Source organism: Citrus clementina, unplaced genomic scaffold (assembly GCF_000493195.1).
Source record: "Citrus clementina cultivar Clemenules unplaced genomic scaffold, Citrus_clementina_v1.0 scaffold_6, whole genome shotgun sequence".
Taxonomy (NCBI): domain Eukaryota; kingdom Viridiplantae; phylum Streptophyta; class Magnoliopsida; order Sapindales; family Rutaceae; genus Citrus; species Citrus x clementina.
The window spans coordinates 18,598,988-18,619,936 of NW_006262139.1; the positions used below are offsets into that span (position 1 = coordinate 18,598,988).

The following is a 20,949-nucleotide window of genomic DNA, read 5'->3' on the forward strand; positions in this document are numbered from 1 at the left end:
ATTTTACTTTATTTTTGGGTTATATTGTTAATTTAATTTTTTCTTTATATTAATGTCCATAAAAATTATTGTAAGACAATGATATTGTAAAAGCAAGCTAAAAGAACAAAAAGTAACGGTAAGAGTATTAATAGTTTAACGGCACATAAATTTTGAGATACTTTTAAAAATATAAAGATTAAACGATTTATTAATCTCAAAATATAAGAATTAAACGAACTTTTACCTTTATCATTATTATTAGTATCATTATGAAGTCGGGAGTATTTTACTTTTGTCATTTCAGAATGGAAAGATTAGACATATCCAAGCTTAGTGCCCAAGCAAAGATTGCAGGGACTCTCGTTGCCTTAGGTGGAGCAATTCTTTCAACTTTGTACAAGGGCATTGTAGTAATTTCAGCACATCGTCGCCATGGAAATCAGACTGACGGCATTTCAAAAGTGTTCTTGGACGGGAATTGGATAAAAGGCTCTCTCATGCTCTTCATTTTCATACCTTTCACTTGCAGCTTTCTTTATCGTACAGGTGATTAATTTTATAAAATTAATCTTTTCTAATTTAATTTATAAGAATATATATTAACTCATATTCGTTTATTACCTTTTTTTTTTTTTTTTTGCAGACATGGACAATAAAGAAGTATCCAGCACCAATAACTCTTACATCATTATCGTGCTTGGCAGGAACTTTACTTGCAGCAATCATGACGGCAATTCTTGATCATAAACCTGCTTCATGGAGATTGTCATGGAATATTACCCTTCTGGCTCCTATTTATTCTGTAAGCCTTCTTTTTACACTTTTTATCTTTCGAATGGTAAAGCTTTTACAAATACAAATGTGTAATAGTTACTCAATAAGGACATCGTCATGATTTAAAAAGTGAATTTGATCTTATAAAAGGTTTTACACACGTGCTAAATTCAAATTTTAAAGTGTGCATACATTTATATACAGTAATGCTACACATTCCAAATTTCTTATCCCAAAAAGTTATCCCAAATGAATTGTCATTAATTGAGTGGTTGATAATTATTTACAATATCTAAGTGAATTACTTGTATTATCTCACCAACCAATTGATAAATGCCACATTATTTGGGATAACTTTTTGGGATAAAAAATTTAGAATGTGTAGCATTATTGTTATAACAAAGGATTCTAGATTATTTAATTTTAAAATGTCTTTTTTTTTTTTTTCTTTTTTTGGGTAGGGAATTGTAGTCTTTGGAATCACAGTGTATGCTCAAACATTGGTCATAAGAGAAAAGGGTCCAGTTTTCATGACGGCGTTTAGGCCATCGTCAACGGTTATTGTAGCCATCATGGGGCTGCTTATTTTGGGAGAAGAACTGCACTTGGGAGAGTACGTATTTGATTCATTTATAATTCCAATCACAAAATCAAATTAACGAAAATATATATATATATATTTATATATATAGCTAGTCATTAGTTGTTTTCTCAAATAAATGCTTCTTTTAGTCCTTAAAAGTACTAATAGTTTGAGTAGCCTTCCATTTTTTTTTTTTTTTCAAAAAAGCAAAGTTCCAAAAATACTCTTCTCGTTACTTTTATACATGTTGCTTCTCACTTTTTAAGTCCAAAATAATATTTTTATATGATATAACTTGAAATTTAAATAAATCCAACATGTAACAGATGAAAAATAAATTATAATTAGGAACAACTTTAAGTTAAACAATTGCGCAATAAAAATCTTTTTGGTAATTTTTGAAAATATAAAAATAAACTAAGCAATTGACAAAAATTATGGAGACTAAATGGCTATATTTGCCCTTATTTTTTCTGTCACTTCAATTTCTCTCCCTTATTTTTTTCTTTCTTTCTTTTTGGACCTTTTTCAGGATTCTGGGATCGATATTGATTGTTCTTGGCTTGTATGCAATTTTGTGGGCAAAGGCGTACGAGAATAGAAGAAAAAGTTTGGAGATTATGGAATCTGATAGAGCCGGAGGCAGTGAGACCACTATGGAGAAGTGAGAAATTTTGTAATTCTGCCCAAAATATTGTACAACTCCAAACACAACTTTATTAACATTCCTCTCTAAAGTTGTGGATCGAGATACATCTCTCTCGCTCTCTATATATTTTTTAAATTAAAATAGTGTATAAGAGAGAGAAAGCATGATCTTCCATTGTTTTATCTCATTTCTCTTGTTTTTCCTAAATAACTGTGGTTTATCAATTAAGTATCATATCTGGTTATTGAATCTTGTTGGTGATCAGGGTTAAAATATAAAAATTTATATTTTATGGATACAAGAAATGTTCTTAACAATTATACAACTTCTACTTAATTTTTACAGCACCGGTGAAAACTGTTGGGTGGTGATATTTCAAATAATCAACTAAAGACTATCCCTCAAAAATAATTTGGCGAAGTCTTGGGAATTGATAGCACTTTTAATCAGTGGCGGATTTAGAAAAATAATTTATCGGGGGCTAAATTAGATAATAGTAAAATATAAAAAACTAAAATTTTGAATATCTAAAATATTTGCTAATACATTTATAATTAGTCTCTATACATTTTTATATTTTAAACATGTTACGTAATAGACTCATTATCAATATTATTAAATTTATTATTTCCTATATAAGCAACCAAACTATCACTTATCTCATCCGATTCCAAAGATGATTTTTCATGAGTTTTATTACTGAAAACATTCGTTCTACTATTATTATATAATCTGGAAGAATTAATCATATTTTTGAGAATATAAAATATTTTAGGTGGTGGGCTATCATTATTTTAAATTAAAATATAAATTTTTATATTTTTTAAAAGTCAAAAATTAAATTTTATGGAGATTTATATTTTATAGTGACTATTTTAATAAATTTAATGGGAATTAATTAAAAAATTAAATTTTTTTTCTTTTTTATTTTTTTATTTTTTATTTTTTATTTTTTGGCCAGTGGGGGCTTGAGCCCCGTTGGTCATGTGGTGCATCTGTCCCTGCTTTTAACTCTTTTTAATAAAAAAATTGCGCAGTTACAATTCGATTCTTGAGTGGTTAGATTAATGACCCCAACTTTTGCTTCTTCTGTTTGTGTTTGGAAGCAATCACATGCATATATATATATTAAAAAAAAAAAAAAGGGTAACATGCCCGATTTTCTTTTTTCATCTCAATTCTCTTGTTTTTCTTAGTGAGTTGTGAAGAACTAATTACATATATCAGAAAAATTTTGAAATAAATAATGTTATCGATGTTTAAATTTTTATTTTTCTTCTAAGTAATATGACATTAATCTATTAAATAATATAAAATAATTTTATTGATTATAAATTAAAGTTATATATTACGATTTAATTATTGTTTTACCGTTCACATCATGAAAGTCACATCATTACGAAAGTGAAAATGCCACATATCTAATGGATATAAAAGCTATGAAACAAGATAAAATTGTGGATTCCTATGATACACCAGATATAAAGTTGTAGAATCACTAGAGCCGTATTTCCATAACGCGATAATGTTGAATCGCACTAGATCTTTACTTGACAATAAAACCGTTTCTTTTATTGAAAGGGACGTTGGTGCTTATTTGTTAAATATTAGAAGTTTAACATTTTATTAATTTTATTAATTTTTTGAAAATTTACTTATATGTTTTTGTAACTTATGTATCATTTTCAAATATTTATATTTAAATAGAAAAAGTAATTTTTTTATAACTTTTATCTGAATGAAAATAGTTCTAAATTAATGAAAAGTAAATACTATATTTCAAAAATATCTCTATTAAGTATAATTATTTTATAAACTATAAAACATATTCCCTTTATTTGGTTTGACTTCAAAAGACATAAATGTCAAATATCATGTTTAAGATTTTTTTTATTTATAAAAATAAATAAGATGCCACTTATATTCTCGATATTAAGAAAAAGAAAAATAAATATGTCACTCAAACATTTGTATTCTGATTCATTTAGGATTCAGCTAAATTCAGACATATTCAGATTTTAGACTAAAAAAAAAAAATACCACCTTAATCTAAGAGTCATTATCTAATAAGAAATCTCTTATTTTAATACGGCAAATGATAAGTTAAAAGATAAAAAATTACATATTATAATATATTACCCGATAAAATACACGCATGATAGTGTGAGTTTCGCTTATCTTTTAGATTATCTTTTACTTTAAGGGAAAAGGACATCAACACACCTAAAGTTTAAGGAAATGATCACGAGGACCCCAAGTTCTCTGAAAGGGACACCAAGACCTTTTTTTTTTTTTTTTACCATAATATCCTTGAATATAGTAATATGAATATTGACTTTAAAATTTTTTAATTAATACAAATAAATAATAAATAATATAATCTATTCAATAGACTAATAATATTAAATTATTTTTAAATTTTAAAATAATATTAAAATTGTAAATTATTATATTTATTTTGATAATATATTTGTATTTGTTATAAAGATTTTAGATAAATCTTTCGGTTAAATAGATTTTACAATTAACAAAATATCTCCCTATTAATAATATTAATATTATTATTTTTGCATAATATTGAAAATAATTTTAAATTTAATTAATTTCTTTTAATGTTATGTTTTTTTATTTATTTTTAAAAATTATTTTAATATAATAAAATATGTCTAATAGATTGTAAAATATAAAAATATTTTTTAAACATTAAAATTATTTTAAAAAAAAAATATTATTACATTTATTTTAATGCTATATTTCTATTTATTAAAAAATTTTGGGTCAATGTTTTTGGATTTATTAAATCAAAAGATATTATGGTCAAAAAAGAGTTTGGGTGTCATTTAGTAAAAACCTGAGGTTTTTGTGACAATTTCCTCAAACCTTTGAGGTATAAGTGTCCTTTTTTCTTTATTTTAATAAAGTAAGAGATCTTTTATTTGAAAATTATTCCTTAATCTAATAACTAAATAATAAAATATATAATGTATAATTCTTAGTTATGGCGATGACATTCTCTTTTATATACCAACCAATCAGGTAAGACTTATATATCTTTATTGTCAAGTCCTTAGTTAATAATTTAATATTTTTGGTATACGGCAGCCTAGATTAGAGTTTTCTCCTAATATGAGCTCTCCCAAACTTTTAAAAATTCTCTACCATGTGTTTTTTATTGATAATGTATGAATATTATTTAACTTATTTTTTATTTAATAATCACCTATCACCACTTAAATTTTTGGCCATTACCATATCAAATCATGATATAATTTGGATATAAGTTATCAAGTTTAAAAAACCTATTTAATTAGTTGGTCATGTGAGTAATGATTTATTTATGGGTTAATTTCGAATTATCCGCTCATGACTTGACTATCTTCAAATTGCCTCTTATTTTTGAAAATTACAATTTACCCTCCATTTTGTTAAGAAAACAAAAAAATTTTCATCAACCCACCCACATCTTTCACTTATCTTTAAAAAAAAAAAATTAGAAGCTTCAAAATTAAAAAGTGATTTGAAGATATTCAAGTCCAGAAGGGTAAAAGAAAATTTATCATTATTTATTTATTTTTAGTAAAACAAGAGATTCCGAACTCAAATTCTATTGACAAAAGTGAAGAAGAGATTTATTTTGTTAACATAAAGCTAAAAAAAAAAAGGGAACATCTTTTTTTTTTTTTTTTTTTGGTCTTATCCACGAGGTATCCTGGGGAGGGCCCCAACTGTGGGAGGCACCTTTAAGCCCGTACCACAACCCAGACTAGAAGTCCCCGCTCGAACCGGGAGGCACAGGTTCTCCCAACAAAGGCGACTTCCCTGCGACTCGAACTGGGGAGCAAACCCAATCAAGCCACTTAAGGGGACTCCATTGCCAGTGGAGCCAACACTTTGTTGGTAAAAAAAAAAGGGAACATCTTTAAATGTTTGGACCACTACATTATAATCACTTTAATTTATCTTTCTTTTGGTCTCTGTCCTGTGCATCTTCCTTTATCCTAAAAATCATATCAACATTTTGTGTGGAAGAAATTTTGTTTATTTTTTCAAATTAGATGAATTGGTCAAATTTCTACCCCTTCCACATATAAATTAAGCTTAAAAATATCCCTGCATTTTTTCAATTATCATTGAGTGACACGTACGTTATAGTGTCCAATCAAACAAAGAAAAAAACTCTTGGACCTCTTAAAGCATCCTAATAATCAAGCACAAATGAGTGCACCCAATATATAAAAAGTAATCATTCGTTGCATGATGTGAAGAACTAGCTAGTCCACCATTGAATTGAAAAACAAAATAGTAAGAAGAAGAAATCAGCAGTTGCAAGATCACAGAGAAAAAAAAATGTTGAAATTATTGAAGACATATGTTCTTAGTATATTTTGCAGTTTTTGCTATGCAGGATACAACAAAGTCTCCAAGATTTCACTCGACAAGGGCATGAATCATTGTGTTCTTGTGGTTTATGCTTATGTTTTTGGCACTTTGGCTACTGCTGTTCTCACAATTCTTTCTGAGAGGTTCCTCTCTACTCATCCCTCTTAACTAACCAATACCCTTTACTTGCAGTAATCGTGACAGCAACTACCAATCATAAAGCTTCATCCTAGAAATTGTCCTCGAACTTTAACCTTCTAGCTCTTATTTATTCTGTAATCCTTTTTCCGGGAAAATTTTTTGAAAGGGAGATTAACAAATAAGAAAGAATATAGAAATCAAATGGAGAAGAGAATTTGCAATTGTATTTCACTATTTCATTGTTGAATCACTTGTACAGCTAGTACTTATATAGTTGCTCAGATTTTCTCCGCTCATATTTACATTTGTGCCAAAAATAACGAACTCAAAACTAATGAATATTCTACAATTAATTTTGTTGTTCTTTAATAATTAACTAAGCTCATCACACAATTGCAGAGGAATCTTAGCATAAATGTTTTGCCATCTGGAACCTTCTTGCTCTGCACATGTGGCTTCTAGTACAAAACCCATGTGAGCAGTTGGCTTGGTTATCAAATGAGCTCCAACTATGATTTGATCCAAGTTCAGCTTCATTTGTGATTTCAACAAAATGGTCCCCCTTAGATATTTCACGTATCATTTAGTTTTCTGATATCAATTTGCAAGACCACGAGCTTAATAAGTCTATATACAAATCCCTTTTAATTAGCCATGTGAAAATTGAAGTTTATAATAGACTTTTATGATTGTCTGTTGGTGGAATGCGACCTCTGTACGTAGAGACCAATTCTAGGATCAAATTCATAGGCTAACTATACAAATTAAGTTGAGCCATTACGTAAGCAATGACACAATTACGTCCAATAATATATTGGATAAGGTGGATCTTTAGGACAATCGAAAGATTTAAAGTAGAAAATAAATGAAAAATGAGCACATTATTAACTAAAGCAAGCCATCATTTGATCCATGCAAGCGGGTCAATTTGGTTAGGCAAAAACAAATATCTCTTGCGTCCGTCTTGCCCTTGGATTCCCTCTAATAAAAGCATCCTAACCTCAGCTAGCAAAAAACAAGTAAACCCTCCAATTTATAAAAGTAAACAATTATTCATTTAGATGATATGACCAGTTAGCCAGTCCATTCAGTTAAAAATAAAATTGTTAAAAATGAAAATTGATCAGCTTAATGCGCGCAAGATTGGATCAATCATCAATATTATCAATTAAGAGAGAGAGAGAGAGAGAGAGAGAATAAAAACGTTGAAATTTTTAAAGCCATGTACTCTTAGTACGTTTGCATGTTTGAGCGACGCAGGATTCTTCATAGTCTCCAAGATTTCACTTGATGGCATGAGCCGTTATGTTCTTGTGGTTTATGCACATGCTATTGATGATTTGGTTACGGCTGTCCTTGCAATTCTCTTCGAAAGGTTCTTCCTCCTCACGATCATCTTAGTAATTAATTATTTCTTTAACAAAATTTTGTTCCTTTTCATCACTTGTAAGTTTGTTTTGTTGGAGTAAAGATAGCAAAATCACTAAACTCGTAAGTTTGTTTTGTAGGAGTAAAGATAACAAAATCACCAAAGTCATCTAGTGAAACATTTTCTTCCTTTGTAAGGAAATTAAATAAATTAATTGTCTGATGGTTCAGTTTCGAGTTTGAATCCCGCTCACATCAGAACTAGTGAATTTTGATTCACATTAAAAATCTTGTCTTGCCGTGTTGAGAAGGATGTTGTTCTTCGCAGGCTTGGAATTCACATCGTCAATTTTTGCATCAGCCATGCTCAATATTATTCCATCACTTACCTTTATCTTGGCAGTTTTATTCAGATAAAATCATCTGTATTATAATTACGATAATCAATGATCATAAAGGAATTTTCAATGTTACTAATATGGAATAAGAATGTTATTATGATATTATATATGAGCTTTGTTGTAACCTTTTTTCTGATAATATTTTGTTTAATTTTGTAATTTTAGAACAGAGATCATTAAACATTTCTAAACGTAGTGCCCAAGAAAAGACTGCTGGGACTCTTGTTGCCCTGGGTGGTGCAATTCTTTCGACTGTGTAATGGGGCATTGTGGTATAATAACAATAATAAATGAACATAAAGAAGTTTTTTCCAACATTAATTACTAATATGAAATAAGGATGTTATTTTGGTAATATATCAATGATATATGAGCTTTGGTGTAACCCTTTTTTTTTTCCATCTTTTCTGATAGTATTTTGTCTAATTTTATAATTCTAGAAATTAATGGGGAAATTAAACATTTCTAAACTTAGTGCCCAAGCAAAGATTGCAGGGACTCCTCTTGTTGCCCTAGACGGTGCAATTCTTTCGACTGCTTACAAGGGCATTGTAGTAATTTTATCACGTCATCCGCATGTAAATCAGACTGCCGGCATCTCAAAAGTGCTTTTATAAGGGAATTGGATAAAAGGTTCCCCGTCGTCTTCCATGGCAGCATACTATACTTTACAGGTGTTTAATTTCATAAAATTCGAACTTTTTTCTTTTTTAAATAAACGAAGATGAAAAGAACAATTTAATTATTAATAGGAAAAATGACATTTTGGTCCTTCTAAAAATAATTTTTTTTCCTTTTTTTTTGTCTTTGTAAAATTTTATATAAATCACGTAGTCCATGGTGTTGAAAGAGTGATGTTATGCTTACTTAATTAGTTGAGATACAAACTTTGTATCCTAACTAATATGTTATTAATACAAATTCACTATATGAATTAAAAAATAATAGGATTTAATAATTATGTATCACTCGAACTAATTAGATAATAACATATCATTTATCACATTGGTTGGGATATAAACTACGTATTCCAACTAAGTAAGTATAATATTATTGTAAAATTAATAAAAAAAATAGATTGTCGAAAATAAAATGTGAGATTTTAATATTTTAATATTTTAATTATACACGATAATTAAGTTGTATATGTTAAAAGTTCATATTTATCCTTCAGTAGTTTATTTTTTATGTTAATGTTTTAACACGAATGATCAAATAAGATATTAATAATTTACCAAGGTACCTAAGTGGTGTAAATAATTTGTACGAGCGACTAGAGTGTCAACTCTGGTACTGATATAAAAAGGGAGTTAATAATAATAAAGTCGGGAGTAGAAAATCTTTGGATGCTCTCAATGTATACTCTATCATCAATGTGACTATCAGTGCTTGTAATATGACAGTAGAAATCACTGTCATCTTGCAAATTTTTGCATATTTTATATAAATTATAACTTGTAAATTATATTAATTGTAACTTGACACAAAACCCTTAATATAAACCATGAAAGTCTATAACATGCGTTACATCATATTTGTTTATAATTTTTGTGCAGACATGGACAGTAAAGAAGTATCCAGCCCCACTAACTCTTACACCATTAAACTTGCTTGGCATGCAGGAACTTTACTTGCAGCAATCATGACAGCAATTCCTGATCATAAACCTTCTTCCTGGAGGCTCTCCTGCAGCCTTACCCTTCTTGCCCCTGTTTATTCTGTAAGCCTTCTGTCGGCACAAAGTTTTTCAAAAAAATAGCAGGTTTTTATGAATGAAGATGTATTTAGTAATTTTCTTTTTTTTTTTTATCTTAATCACGAGATATCATGGGGAGGGCCCCAACTGTGGGAGGCACCTTTAAGCCCGTACCACAACCCAGACTAGAAGTCCCCGCTCGAACCGGGAGGCACAAGTTCTCCCAACAAAGGCGACTTCCCTGCGACTCGAACTGAGGAGCAAACCCAGTCAAGCCACTTAAGGGGACTCCATTGCCGGTGGAGCCAATACTTTGTTGGTTATGTATTTAGTAATTTTCAGTTGTACATATCCGTACTTCATAAATTACGGACGCGATTGCTATAAATGCTTGTAAAAGGTCCCTTATATATTTTATTCTCATGTGTGGATTGTTTGTCTAATGTCTAAAATTTAAACAATAGGGCACGTGAGAAGGTCGTAGAGGAGATATATGTGATGTGTGTATGTATGATATATGTATGTAATAAAGGTCATGATGATCATGATGGACGAACATGATGGAGTCAGAATGTGGAGGGCACGGGCACGCGCGCGCACACACACACACACACTCTAAAACCGCATAATTTAAGAGAATTCGTTTTTAACTCTTTTTAAACTGTATGTTTTTATAGTTCATTCAATAACCAACTCTTAAAAATTGTACGGTTTAAAAATGTATCCGCATTAAGAAAAATGCGGGCGTCTGTACTTAAGAATGATTATATATATATATATCAAGTTGAATTTTAGCTAAAAATAAAACAATGATGTCAAATGTTAAATCTAAATTCTTAAAATATGCAGACATTCACATAGGAAAACTGTAGTTCATGTATGTATGTGTTTATTTTTATTTTAATTTTATTTTTAATTTCTTGCAGGCAATTGTAATATTTGGAATTACAGCTTCTTATTTTAATTTCCTTATCTCTATAATTAATTTACTTTTCTTCTTTGGGACTTTCTTTTTTTCCGGATTCTTGCATCGGTGTTGATAATTCTTGGTTTGTATGTAATTCTACGGGGCAAAGGAATACGAGAATAGAAAGAAAAAACTTGGAGATTATTGAATCTGATAGAGGCAGCAATGAGATCAATCTGGTTGAGTGAGAGTGTATATGTTCGTTCAGTCCTAACTATAGTGTCCCAAGGCAAAATTTTAGCAATATTCGGACAAAATTTAGAAAGAAAAGGAAACAAAAATGGCGCGAAATTAATGCTTAGGAGTTAACAATTACCACCACATTAAGGATGATAGTTGTGATTTTAAAAATTAAACCGTTTATTACTTAATACATAAAAAGACTTGAACATTAACATATCTGTCGTTAATCTTTATGCATAACATTAATGTTATAATGCACGGTTAATCTTCTACACATACTTTATTTAGTATTAAGATTAGACAACTGTATTTTAAAAATAAAATTATTTAATGTCACACTTATATAATAAAAAAATTTATAATAATATTATTTTTATAAAAATTATTATTTAAAAATCATATATAATTATAATTCGGATCCCACTACCTTACAATCAATGTATGGTACATCCCTCACATGAACAGTGAGTGAGTCCCACTCATACACTGTTCATGAGTGAGGGATGTACCATACATTGATTGTAAGGTAGTGTTTGCCTTATAATTCATTTTCTCACAACAGCGATACGGAGGACATTAATTCTAAAAGCTAGTTAGCTAGTGAAGCATTCATTCTTATTTGGTATTTGATGTTCATCAGTAAGTACGATCTCGTTTTATTACAGAATTTTATTTATTGATTTTTTTTTTTTTTTTGGTAAATATGTTGAAGTTTAAGGAGTTTTTAAAGCCTCGTGCCGTATAAAACCGGGAAAAATGGCAGAAGTAAATCAAACGACACAACTCCATTGAAATGAAGTGAAAAGGTAAGCTGTGTAGTCTCTATCGCACGAACGAAGATGGAAATGGAACAACTCCTGAGCATGGGCTTCCCAGACGAATTGGCGGCGGAGGCTCTGGCCGCCACCGGCGGCAAATCCACTCTCAAAGCCACCGAGTGGATTCTTTCCCACAGGTCATCGACCACCACCACCGGCGCCGCGTGCTCTTTCGAACTCCCAGTCCCGAACCCTAACCAAAACCAAAACCCGGTTCAACCAAAACTCGACCGCTTCTTCCACTTCCAAACCAAACCCTCTTCCGCCGCCGCCAACGCGGTTCAAGAGAAAGAAAAAGAAAGAGAGATAGAACCATCTCCGCTTTTTAAGCGTTTAAAGACAAGACACGACGTTGATAGTACTACTGCTCCCAACGTGCCACACGCGCCTCTATCGGAGCGTATGCGTCCAGTTAACATAAACGACGTTGTCGGACAAGACCATCTCCTCTCACCCAACTCGCTCCTCCGCTCAGCCGTGTGCAGCAACCGTCTCCCTTCAATTATCTTCTGGGGCCCGCCCGGTACCGGTAAGACAACCCTTGCCAAAGCCATTGTTAATTCCGTTGCCGTTTCGTATAAATTCGTGTGCTTGTCTGCTGTTACTAGTGGGGTTAAGGATGTTAGAGATGCCGTTGAAGATGCAAGGAAATTGAGAGTTAAGAGTAGCAAGAGGACTGTGTTGTTTGTTGATGAGGTTCATAGGTTTAATAAGAGTCAGCAAGATTCTTTTTTGCCTGTGATTGAAGATGGGAGTATTGTGTTTATAGGAGCTACCACTGAGAACCCGTCGTTTCATTTGATTACGCCGTTGTTGTCTAGGTGTAGAGTTCTTACTCTTAATCCATTGAAACCCCACCACATCGAGATTTTATTGAAGAAGGCTGTTGATGATGTCAATAATGGGCTGAGTAAGAGTGTTGGGGGAACGAGGGTTGAGGTGAATCATGATGCTATTGAGTTTTTGTGTTCAAATGGTGATGGGGATGCTCGTGTTGCGTTGAATGCGCTGGAGATATCTGCTATTACAGCTGCAGTACGAGTGCCTGTTAAGGAAGTTAAAGAGGTGGAACAAGAGGACGAGTCTGATGGATGTAGTCCATATGTGGCACTTGTTACTCTGGATGATGCCAAAGAGGCTTTTCAGTGTAAGCATCTTGCTTACGATAGAGCAGGGGAAGAACATTATAATTTGATCAGTGCATTACACAAGTCTATGAGGGGAAATGATGCTGACGCGGCTATTTATTGGTTGGCGAGAATGCTGGAAGGAGGGGAACAGCCTCTTTACATTGCAAGGCGACTGGTGAGATTTGCTAGTGAAGATGTTGGGTTGGCTGATCCATTGGCTCTTAATCAGGCTGTTTCTTGTTATCAAGCTTGCCATTTCTTGGGTATGCCTGAGTGCAATGTGATTCTTGCACAATGTGTGGCTTACTTGGCTTTGGCTCCAAAGTCAATATCTATTTACAGAGCCCTTGGAGCTGCACAGAAGGTTATTAGGGAATCAGTTGGACAGAATGAAGGAGTGCCACTTCATCTGAGAAATGCACCGACTAAACTGATGAAGGAAATTGGATATGGGAAGGGCTATATCTACACTCCCGATGATCCTTCAGCAAAACAAAGCTTTCTACCCCCCTCACTAGAGGGATACAAGTTCCTGGATTGGCCAAATAGTAATACCACTGACAAATGAGCAGCCAAATAAGTAGCTTCAATGATTTTGTTATGTGTTAAGTTATGCTGGTTAGGAGCTCTTTCGTTTCTCTTTTGGGCATGCCCGTTTGTTATGCTGTGCAAATTTCAGTTTTGTTCATATTCGCGGCGCATTTTGTTTTTTTTGGGTTCAAATGGGGAACTACAGAATAGAAAGATCCAATGCGTTGTGTTGTTATGAATTATGCTTGTGTAAAGCTTGAGAGATTATCTCTTGAGTCTTGACATGTATATGATGAATTCCAAGTTTTGTGCCACTTAGGCGACTGTTAATTTGGAACAGTACTGAAGGGTTTCGACCTGCTACCAATGATAACTCAATGACAAACATATTTCCTTTCATTTGTTGTTCCATACTGAATGCTCTATTGTAATTGCCAAAGTTTTTGGGTTTCTTGGGCAAACTCATTGCTTGAACTCTATGAACTCTCTTTATATCATTTATGGTAAAGACCTCAAAACTCATTTCTTGTTTTGAAGCTCAAGATTACAGAGAAAATACATTGTGATAGACTTTTTCACTAGTGCTAACAAATTTTAGCCATCACAGCAATGTTTTAATTAACTGAAAGTTTCATCCATTTTTGGCCTTAGGATGAGAATCTATATATATATATAAAGTTGGGACTATAAGAGGTGATGTGGCATCACCATTTCTCATCATTTCATATTCTCTATTATCTAATAAATTGGTTGAAATTAAAAAATAATTACATTATAAAATATTAAAATAGAAAATAATTATTAGATTATAAATGATTACATGTCTTTTCCTCTTTTTATTTAAATTCAACAATATGTAACCATTAATAATAATTAATTATAAGTCTTGAAACATTCATTTATTTTATTATGCCAACAATTAAATTTTAGTGGCTTAAAATACATCAATTAATTAATATAGGAAGGAAGGTTCCTTCATCTTCTCTCAACAATACCATTAGAGCCTAATTTTAATGTCATAATCCCATATTTAATTATTCAATCTTTTGTTTAGTGCCTTTTGGCTTCTTCAAACTCCATAAACATTAAATATTTAAGATTTGTGTCATCATTATTTCTCATCTTTTTTTATCTATTATCTAATATATTGGTTGAGATTAAAAAAAAATTACATTACAAAATATTAAAAATCTATATATATATATATATATATATATAAAGTTGGGACTAGAGAAGGTGATGTGGCATCACTATTTCTCATCTTCTTGTATTCTCTATTATCTAATAAATTGGTTGATATTAAAAAAATAATTACATTACAAAATATTAAAAATAAAAAATAATTATTAGATTATAAAAGATTACACGTCTCTTCCTCTTTCTATTTAAATTCAATAATATGTAACCATTAATAATAATTAATTATAAATATTGAAATATTTATTTATTTTATTATGCCAATAATTAAACTTTAGTGGCTTAAATATATCAATTAATTAATATAGGAATGAATGCTCCTTCATCTTCCCTCAACAATGTCATTAGGGTCTAATTTTAATGCTATAATCTCATATTTAATTATGCAACCTTTTGTTTAGTGCCTTTTGGCTTCTTCAAACTCTATAAATATTAAGTAGTTAAGATTTGTGGCATTATTATTTCTCATCTTTTTATATTTTCTATTATCTAATCTATTGGTTGAGATTAAAAAATAATTACATTACAAAATATTAAAAATAGAAAATAATTAATAGATTACAAAAAATTACATGTCTCTTCCTCTTTCTATTTAAATTCAACAATATGTAACCATTAATAATAAATTAATTATAAGTTTTGAAACATTCATTTATTTTATTAAGCCAACAACTAAACTTTAGTGGTTTAAAATACTTCAACTAATTAATATAGGAAGGAAGGGTCCTTTATCTTTCCTCACCAATACCACTAGGACCTAATTTTAATGTCATAATCTCATATTTAATTATGCAACCTTTTATTTAGTGTCTTTTGGCTTCTTCAAACTCTATAAACTATAAATATTAAGCATTTAAGATTTGTTATGTTTGGGTTTTTTTTAATTATTTAACCAACATCCTCTTTAGAAATGTTCTTGTGTTTTTATTTTTTGACTTATTTAAATTTTTAGTATTGTGTGCTTCATGGAGTACTCTTTTCTTCATGAGTTAAACAATGATAAAGATAGTTGGATGATAAGGGTTAGACTTTATAAGATGTGGGAGTCTGTTAATACCAAGAAAAATAAAGAGTTGATTAGTGCGAACATAATTTTTATTGATGAAAATGTTATGTACACTTAACTATACACATTAATATATATTTTGAATGTTAACAAAAAAATAATTAACTTTCATAAATAACATTAATTTTATAAGGCTACGTCATCTTTAAAAAAAAATAATTTATATTTTTTATCAGTTTCATCAAGTGCAAAATAATAAAAAAAGATAATACTAATTTTTTTTTAAAGCCGCACGAAGTGCGGTTCCATTTCCTAGTTGAGAATAATTCAAGTGATATACAGCTGGATTCTCTGCCACGCTATTCAAAGCTGCTTAGTACTTCTAATGCCGAAAGGGGGTGGGGGGGGTGGGAGTGATATTACCAAGAAAAAAAAATGGAAGAAGAAGAAGAAGAAAGAAAGAAAAAAACATAGATAACTCTCCAGATGATACAAAGGCATTATTTAGATAAATGTTAAATCCATTCCTTTGGGTTGATGCATGCATCTAATAATTTCCATTCTTCACTTCCCTCTTTCGGGTTCTGCATAGAAAACAAGGAAAAAAAAAAAAAATTCCATGACTTTAAACTTTTAGTAACATCACTTACGTATTCACCAGAATGTTCCAGAAAACTTACGTGGTCGTATTCCCACCGTGCAGTCAGTGGAAGAGAAACAAGAATACTTTCAATTCGACCTCCTGTCTTCAGCCCAAATGTTGTACCTCGATCATAAACCTATAATTCAAAGAGGGAAAAAATACAGAGACATGTAAGGCCTAACATGGGGTAATATAAGACAGTAAATTACTTTAATCTTCAGGAGAGTTTGATACCAAGTTGAATTCTACGTAACGTCCCCTGCGCAACTGTTGCCATGCCTTATGCTGATCGGTAAATGGTGTATCCTTTCTCTTCTCTATAATGGGTATGTAAGCAGGAATCACCGAATTTGCACATTCTGCAAGCCAACATGAATCCATTGAACTGGGAGACAATTTTATCTTTACAAAATATGCATAAAAGAAATATCGTACTCTTTAAGAACTTACCAGTAGCAAAAGAAAGAAGCATCTCCTGATCATAATCATTCAGATCATCAAAAAATAGTCCTCCAAGCCCTCGTCTTTCACCACGATGCTGCATTTAGCATAAACAGTTAACATAAACTCTAAGATAACAAAATCAACAGTGATTTATTTAAAAGAAGGGAATTTTTTTTCTAACCTAATCAAATCTCATCAAAGATAATGGAATTATTATGAATAATTAAGACTCCTTCCTGGTAGGCACCATTGGAAATACAAACATAGTAATATAAAATGGTCCAAGCTACAAGCAGGTCTTGTTCGAAATGCAAGAATTGTACAAATTAATTTAAAGAGTTGGGCTGCCTAATTCAATCATGATATAACTGCATTTTCATCTTCACATGGTAGCATAACAAACAAAAGGTTAAAGGGCCAAACCTTGATATAGAAATAGTCATCACACCATTTCTTGAATCGAGGATAAAAGGTAGGATCAAATTTGTCGCAGGCACTTTTTTGAGTCTACAGAAGAAGTTCAATATCAGTTAACACATTAAATCATACTAATCAGTATCAGAATTCCGTACAGACAGATTAAATATATCAGCTATCTCTAAGGTTGCATAAAAACTTGAAGCACTCTCTGTGAAAACATTCTATTCACTTCTATGGTTAAGGAAGTATACTGCTATATTTCAGCTATAGAGTAAATTCAATCAAGCAACATGGCTGTAAAATTTTCCAACCAGGGGAATTGAAAAAGCAACATTGTTGAAGAAAATGTCTCCTGCGTTTTAACCATAGAAAAGGATATCCAATTTGTTGGTAAGAGTACATACAGAATGGAAGTGCTTAACATCCTCTTCAAAGATATATGCAGGAGTTAAATCTGTTCCACCGCCAAACCACCATTGTCGAGGTGCTCCAGGAGTATCTGCACAGTTTTGTCATGCACTTAAATGACAAATGGAAAACTGAATGCATGCCAGTGAAATATGCTTTAAAAGGGAAAGATTAGTTCATTCATAAATAAATATAGTAGTAAAAAGTACTTGAGCTACTAAACTATAGATTCTCAATGCTGATGGGAAGAATGCATACTTCCTCTAGATCTAATAATGCAATGGACAAATACAAAACCTTTCAAGCCTCCATCAAGAGTAAAATCATGAGATAAATATTAAATGGCATTCACCACCACTGGAACTAGCTTTAACATATGCAAATGGCCAAGAGGAAAATTCAACAGAATGATGCATTGCACGCACTAGATAACAGTGCAAACGCGTATGGGCCAGATTAATGGTTTTCATTAAGTTTTCTGACTTTTACGTTGGTAATTCCATTTTTTATTATCAGTAAAGATAAAGCAGGGAAAAAATGTACATGCATGAGTATAAACCCATCTATGCAGTGAATTCGGGGAAAATGCATGTGTAGAAACAAAAACTGATAAGAAAAGCTTCCGTACTGGAAGGAAATTTCAAAGAGAGTACAATTGTACCTTTTGGTGCATCTGTCTCAAAATACCGATAATTAAAATGCAAGGTCGGTGCAAAAGGGTTCTTCGGGTGTAAAACCTGAAAAATCAAGAGAGAAAGATTGTCAACCGACATCTCCAACCAAAAAGCTTAAACCAATAAGCAAGTACCCAATAATAGTCGAAAAAACAGACTAGTGAAAAAAATATTTGAGTCACATGAAATGGAAGTGCCACAGCACTGAAGAAGAAATTATATGAAGCTGAATCCTCATGTAATCAAAATCCAAACTTTCCTATGGAAGCAGTTGGACCAACTAGAACACAGATACAGTTTAAGATCATAATCATGAACGAAGCAACCATTTTTTTTTTTGAATAAATTTTGAAAGCACAAGAGAGAACTTAATCAATTTTATCAATTACTAATTATTACCGAGCTGATACCGGCAGCGAAAAAGGGAATGGGACCGGGCTTCTCATCAGAAGCAGCAGCTTTGGCAGCTCTATAAGCTTCAGGAGGCATGACCCCATAAACAACAGAAACATTAACGCCAGCCTTTTCCCAAATGGCGCCGTCTTGAAGAACTCTACTGATACCGCCACCACCTCCGGGCCTCGACCACACGTCCTCTTTAAACTTGCCGCCCCCGTCAGTTTTCTCAATGGCCTGGCACACGCTGTCCTGAGCGTCCCTTATCATTTTCTCAAAGCGGGCCCTCACCGAGGAGGCTGACGAGGACGAGGATTCCTTGTCGTCTGATTCTCTGAGGAATGTAGGCGGCCGCTCTGTTTCTGGGGTTTCTTTTTCGATCGAAACGGCGGCGCGGATTGTCGTCGTGGTCATCTTGAAAGTGGGGTGTTTTGGGAAGAAACGATTTGGGATTTGAATGTAAGTGGTGGTGGGTTTAAGCTTGGTTGACGACGAAGAAGGAACTCTGAACAGAGTGAACGAAGAGGAAGCGGAGACTGCGGTGGTGGGCGGCATTGAAATTGAAATTTGGTTAAAATGTTAGCAAATTTTAGTTTCTTTTTTTTGGGCGAAAACAGAATAATTACAATTCAATTTGATGGATGATCGAATCTTGTTCTTATGTTATTGTATGTTCTGAGTACGCTGAAGGAGGAGGAGAAGAAATGAAAACGGAGAGTCGAATGTAAGAGAAGCGATAAGGGTCGGCCCACAGTTAAGATTAGAGGTGTGATAAATAACATTGGGTGTCTAAAATTTAAATGTGTTTCAACTAAGGATATAATTGGTCAATTTGTTTTAAATAAGTCCCTGGCTGTTTGTCATGATTCATGCGTCGACTATCAAATATAGAATCGTAAATATATATATATATATATATTTTAACTGATTAAGCATTAGGTTATTGTATTACATAGAGATATATACAACTGCTATGACAGCAGGTTATTACACTGATATTTACAATCAGATATATATATGAGACTTATATTATTACATTTTTATTCTATGAAGTACATGCCCATCCAAATACCCCTCACGGAGGAGGGATGTCTCCACTCCACTCGCATTTCGCAAGGGAGAAAGACGTTATAAGAAGTCTCCACTCAATTAAACTTTAATTGAGGGAGGTTGAGTCCGTGGGGACTCGAACCATTATCCTCATAGTCATGCTTAACTTTGAAGGCAATGGTTTACCACTGGGCTACAAGCCCAAGTGGCTAGAATCGTAAATATATAAAATGAGTAAAACACCCTTTAATGTCGAGTCGTACTCTAACATCTACTAGAAAATGTATTTTTGCTCATAAATAATAATATCTATTACAAATATTAAAATAAAGACGATACAATTATATTTTCATAATGTTATTTTAAAATAACATTTAAATCTAAAGACTGAAATATGTCAGTCTTTAGGCTGAATATTTTCACTCTTTACTTTACATGGTTAGGGGAGTTTAGTGTTGAAAACAAACATAAACAAAAAGAATAGGTTTTGGTTGTTACATATTGATATTGGGGACCCATTTGATATGAAATTTAAAAATTATGACAATATTGGAAAACTTACATATATTAAGTATCTAGGTGTTATTGCATTATCAAGAAAGAGACGGTTGACTGCGCCCTCTGTTTCCTGCCAAAAAGTCTGCAAACAGCCATCGCTAGCGGTCAAATACCATTGAACAAATTATGTGACTTAACGACTCTTAAGTGTTAATTAACATCAAAGGTTAACGGTCAAATACCATGGAACAAATTATGGGATTAACAGCTGTTAGTTATACATTACAGAGTAATTTTTAAGTATACATTTGATTTTTTAAGTAGTGAGTTTAGAAGTTAAAAGGTGATTTATTATTTATTTTAATCAATTTATATCCCATTGTGATCCTATCACTAAGTTTGCTAATGATGGATCCAAAGCTCTCCTTTTTTAGGCTAAAAGCACATAATGAGGTAATTTGATCATGGGTCTGATGGACATATATATACTGATATATATACACTTATAAAACTTATGTTCATAGGGGAAAGATATTAATTAATTACAACAAAACTTCATCATTTAATTACTTCCCAACTGCTGATGAAAATCACAGTAAAACGGGCATAA

The 20,949-nt window shown here is 31.8% G+C and overlaps 2 protein-coding genes and 2 pseudogenes across 2 annotated transcripts; 3 read left to right on the forward strand and 1 right to left on the reverse strand.

Annotated features, from left to right (window-relative positions):
• Positions 1-286: 286 nt before the first annotated feature.
• Positions 287-2,096, forward strand: LOC18038779 (annotated as a pseudogene).
• A 4,239-nt stretch (positions 2,097-6,335) lies between these two features.
• On the forward strand, positions 6,336-11,064 carry LOC112097397 (annotated as a pseudogene).
• A 665-nt stretch (positions 11,065-11,729) lies between these two features.
• LOC18038780 (ATPase WRNIP1) lies at positions 11,730-13,985 on the forward strand. Its single transcript, XM_006429739.2, has one exon. The coding sequence runs from the start codon at positions 11,964-11,966 to the stop codon at positions 13,638-13,640; it is 1,677 nt and encodes a 558-aa protein (XP_006429802.1). The 5' UTR covers positions 11,730-11,963; the 3' UTR covers positions 13,641-13,985.
• A 2,279-nt stretch (positions 13,986-16,264) lies between these two features.
• LOC18039660 (oxygen-dependent coproporphyrinogen-III oxidase, chloroplastic) lies at positions 16,265-19,552 on the reverse strand. The gene is made up of 8 exons (XM_006429740.2): positions 18,795-19,552; positions 18,383-18,458; positions 17,718-17,812; positions 17,317-17,400; positions 16,900-16,987; positions 16,684-16,808; positions 16,487-16,585; positions 16,265-16,390 (listed from the first exon to the last, which is right to left on the reverse strand). Exons 1-8 carry the CDS (start codon positions 19,344-19,346, stop codon positions 16,322-16,324), a joined length of 1,188 nt encoding a protein of 395 aa, XP_006429803.1. The 5' UTR covers positions 19,347-19,552; the 3' UTR covers positions 16,265-16,321.
• Positions 19,553-20,949: the final 1,397 nt, after the last annotated feature.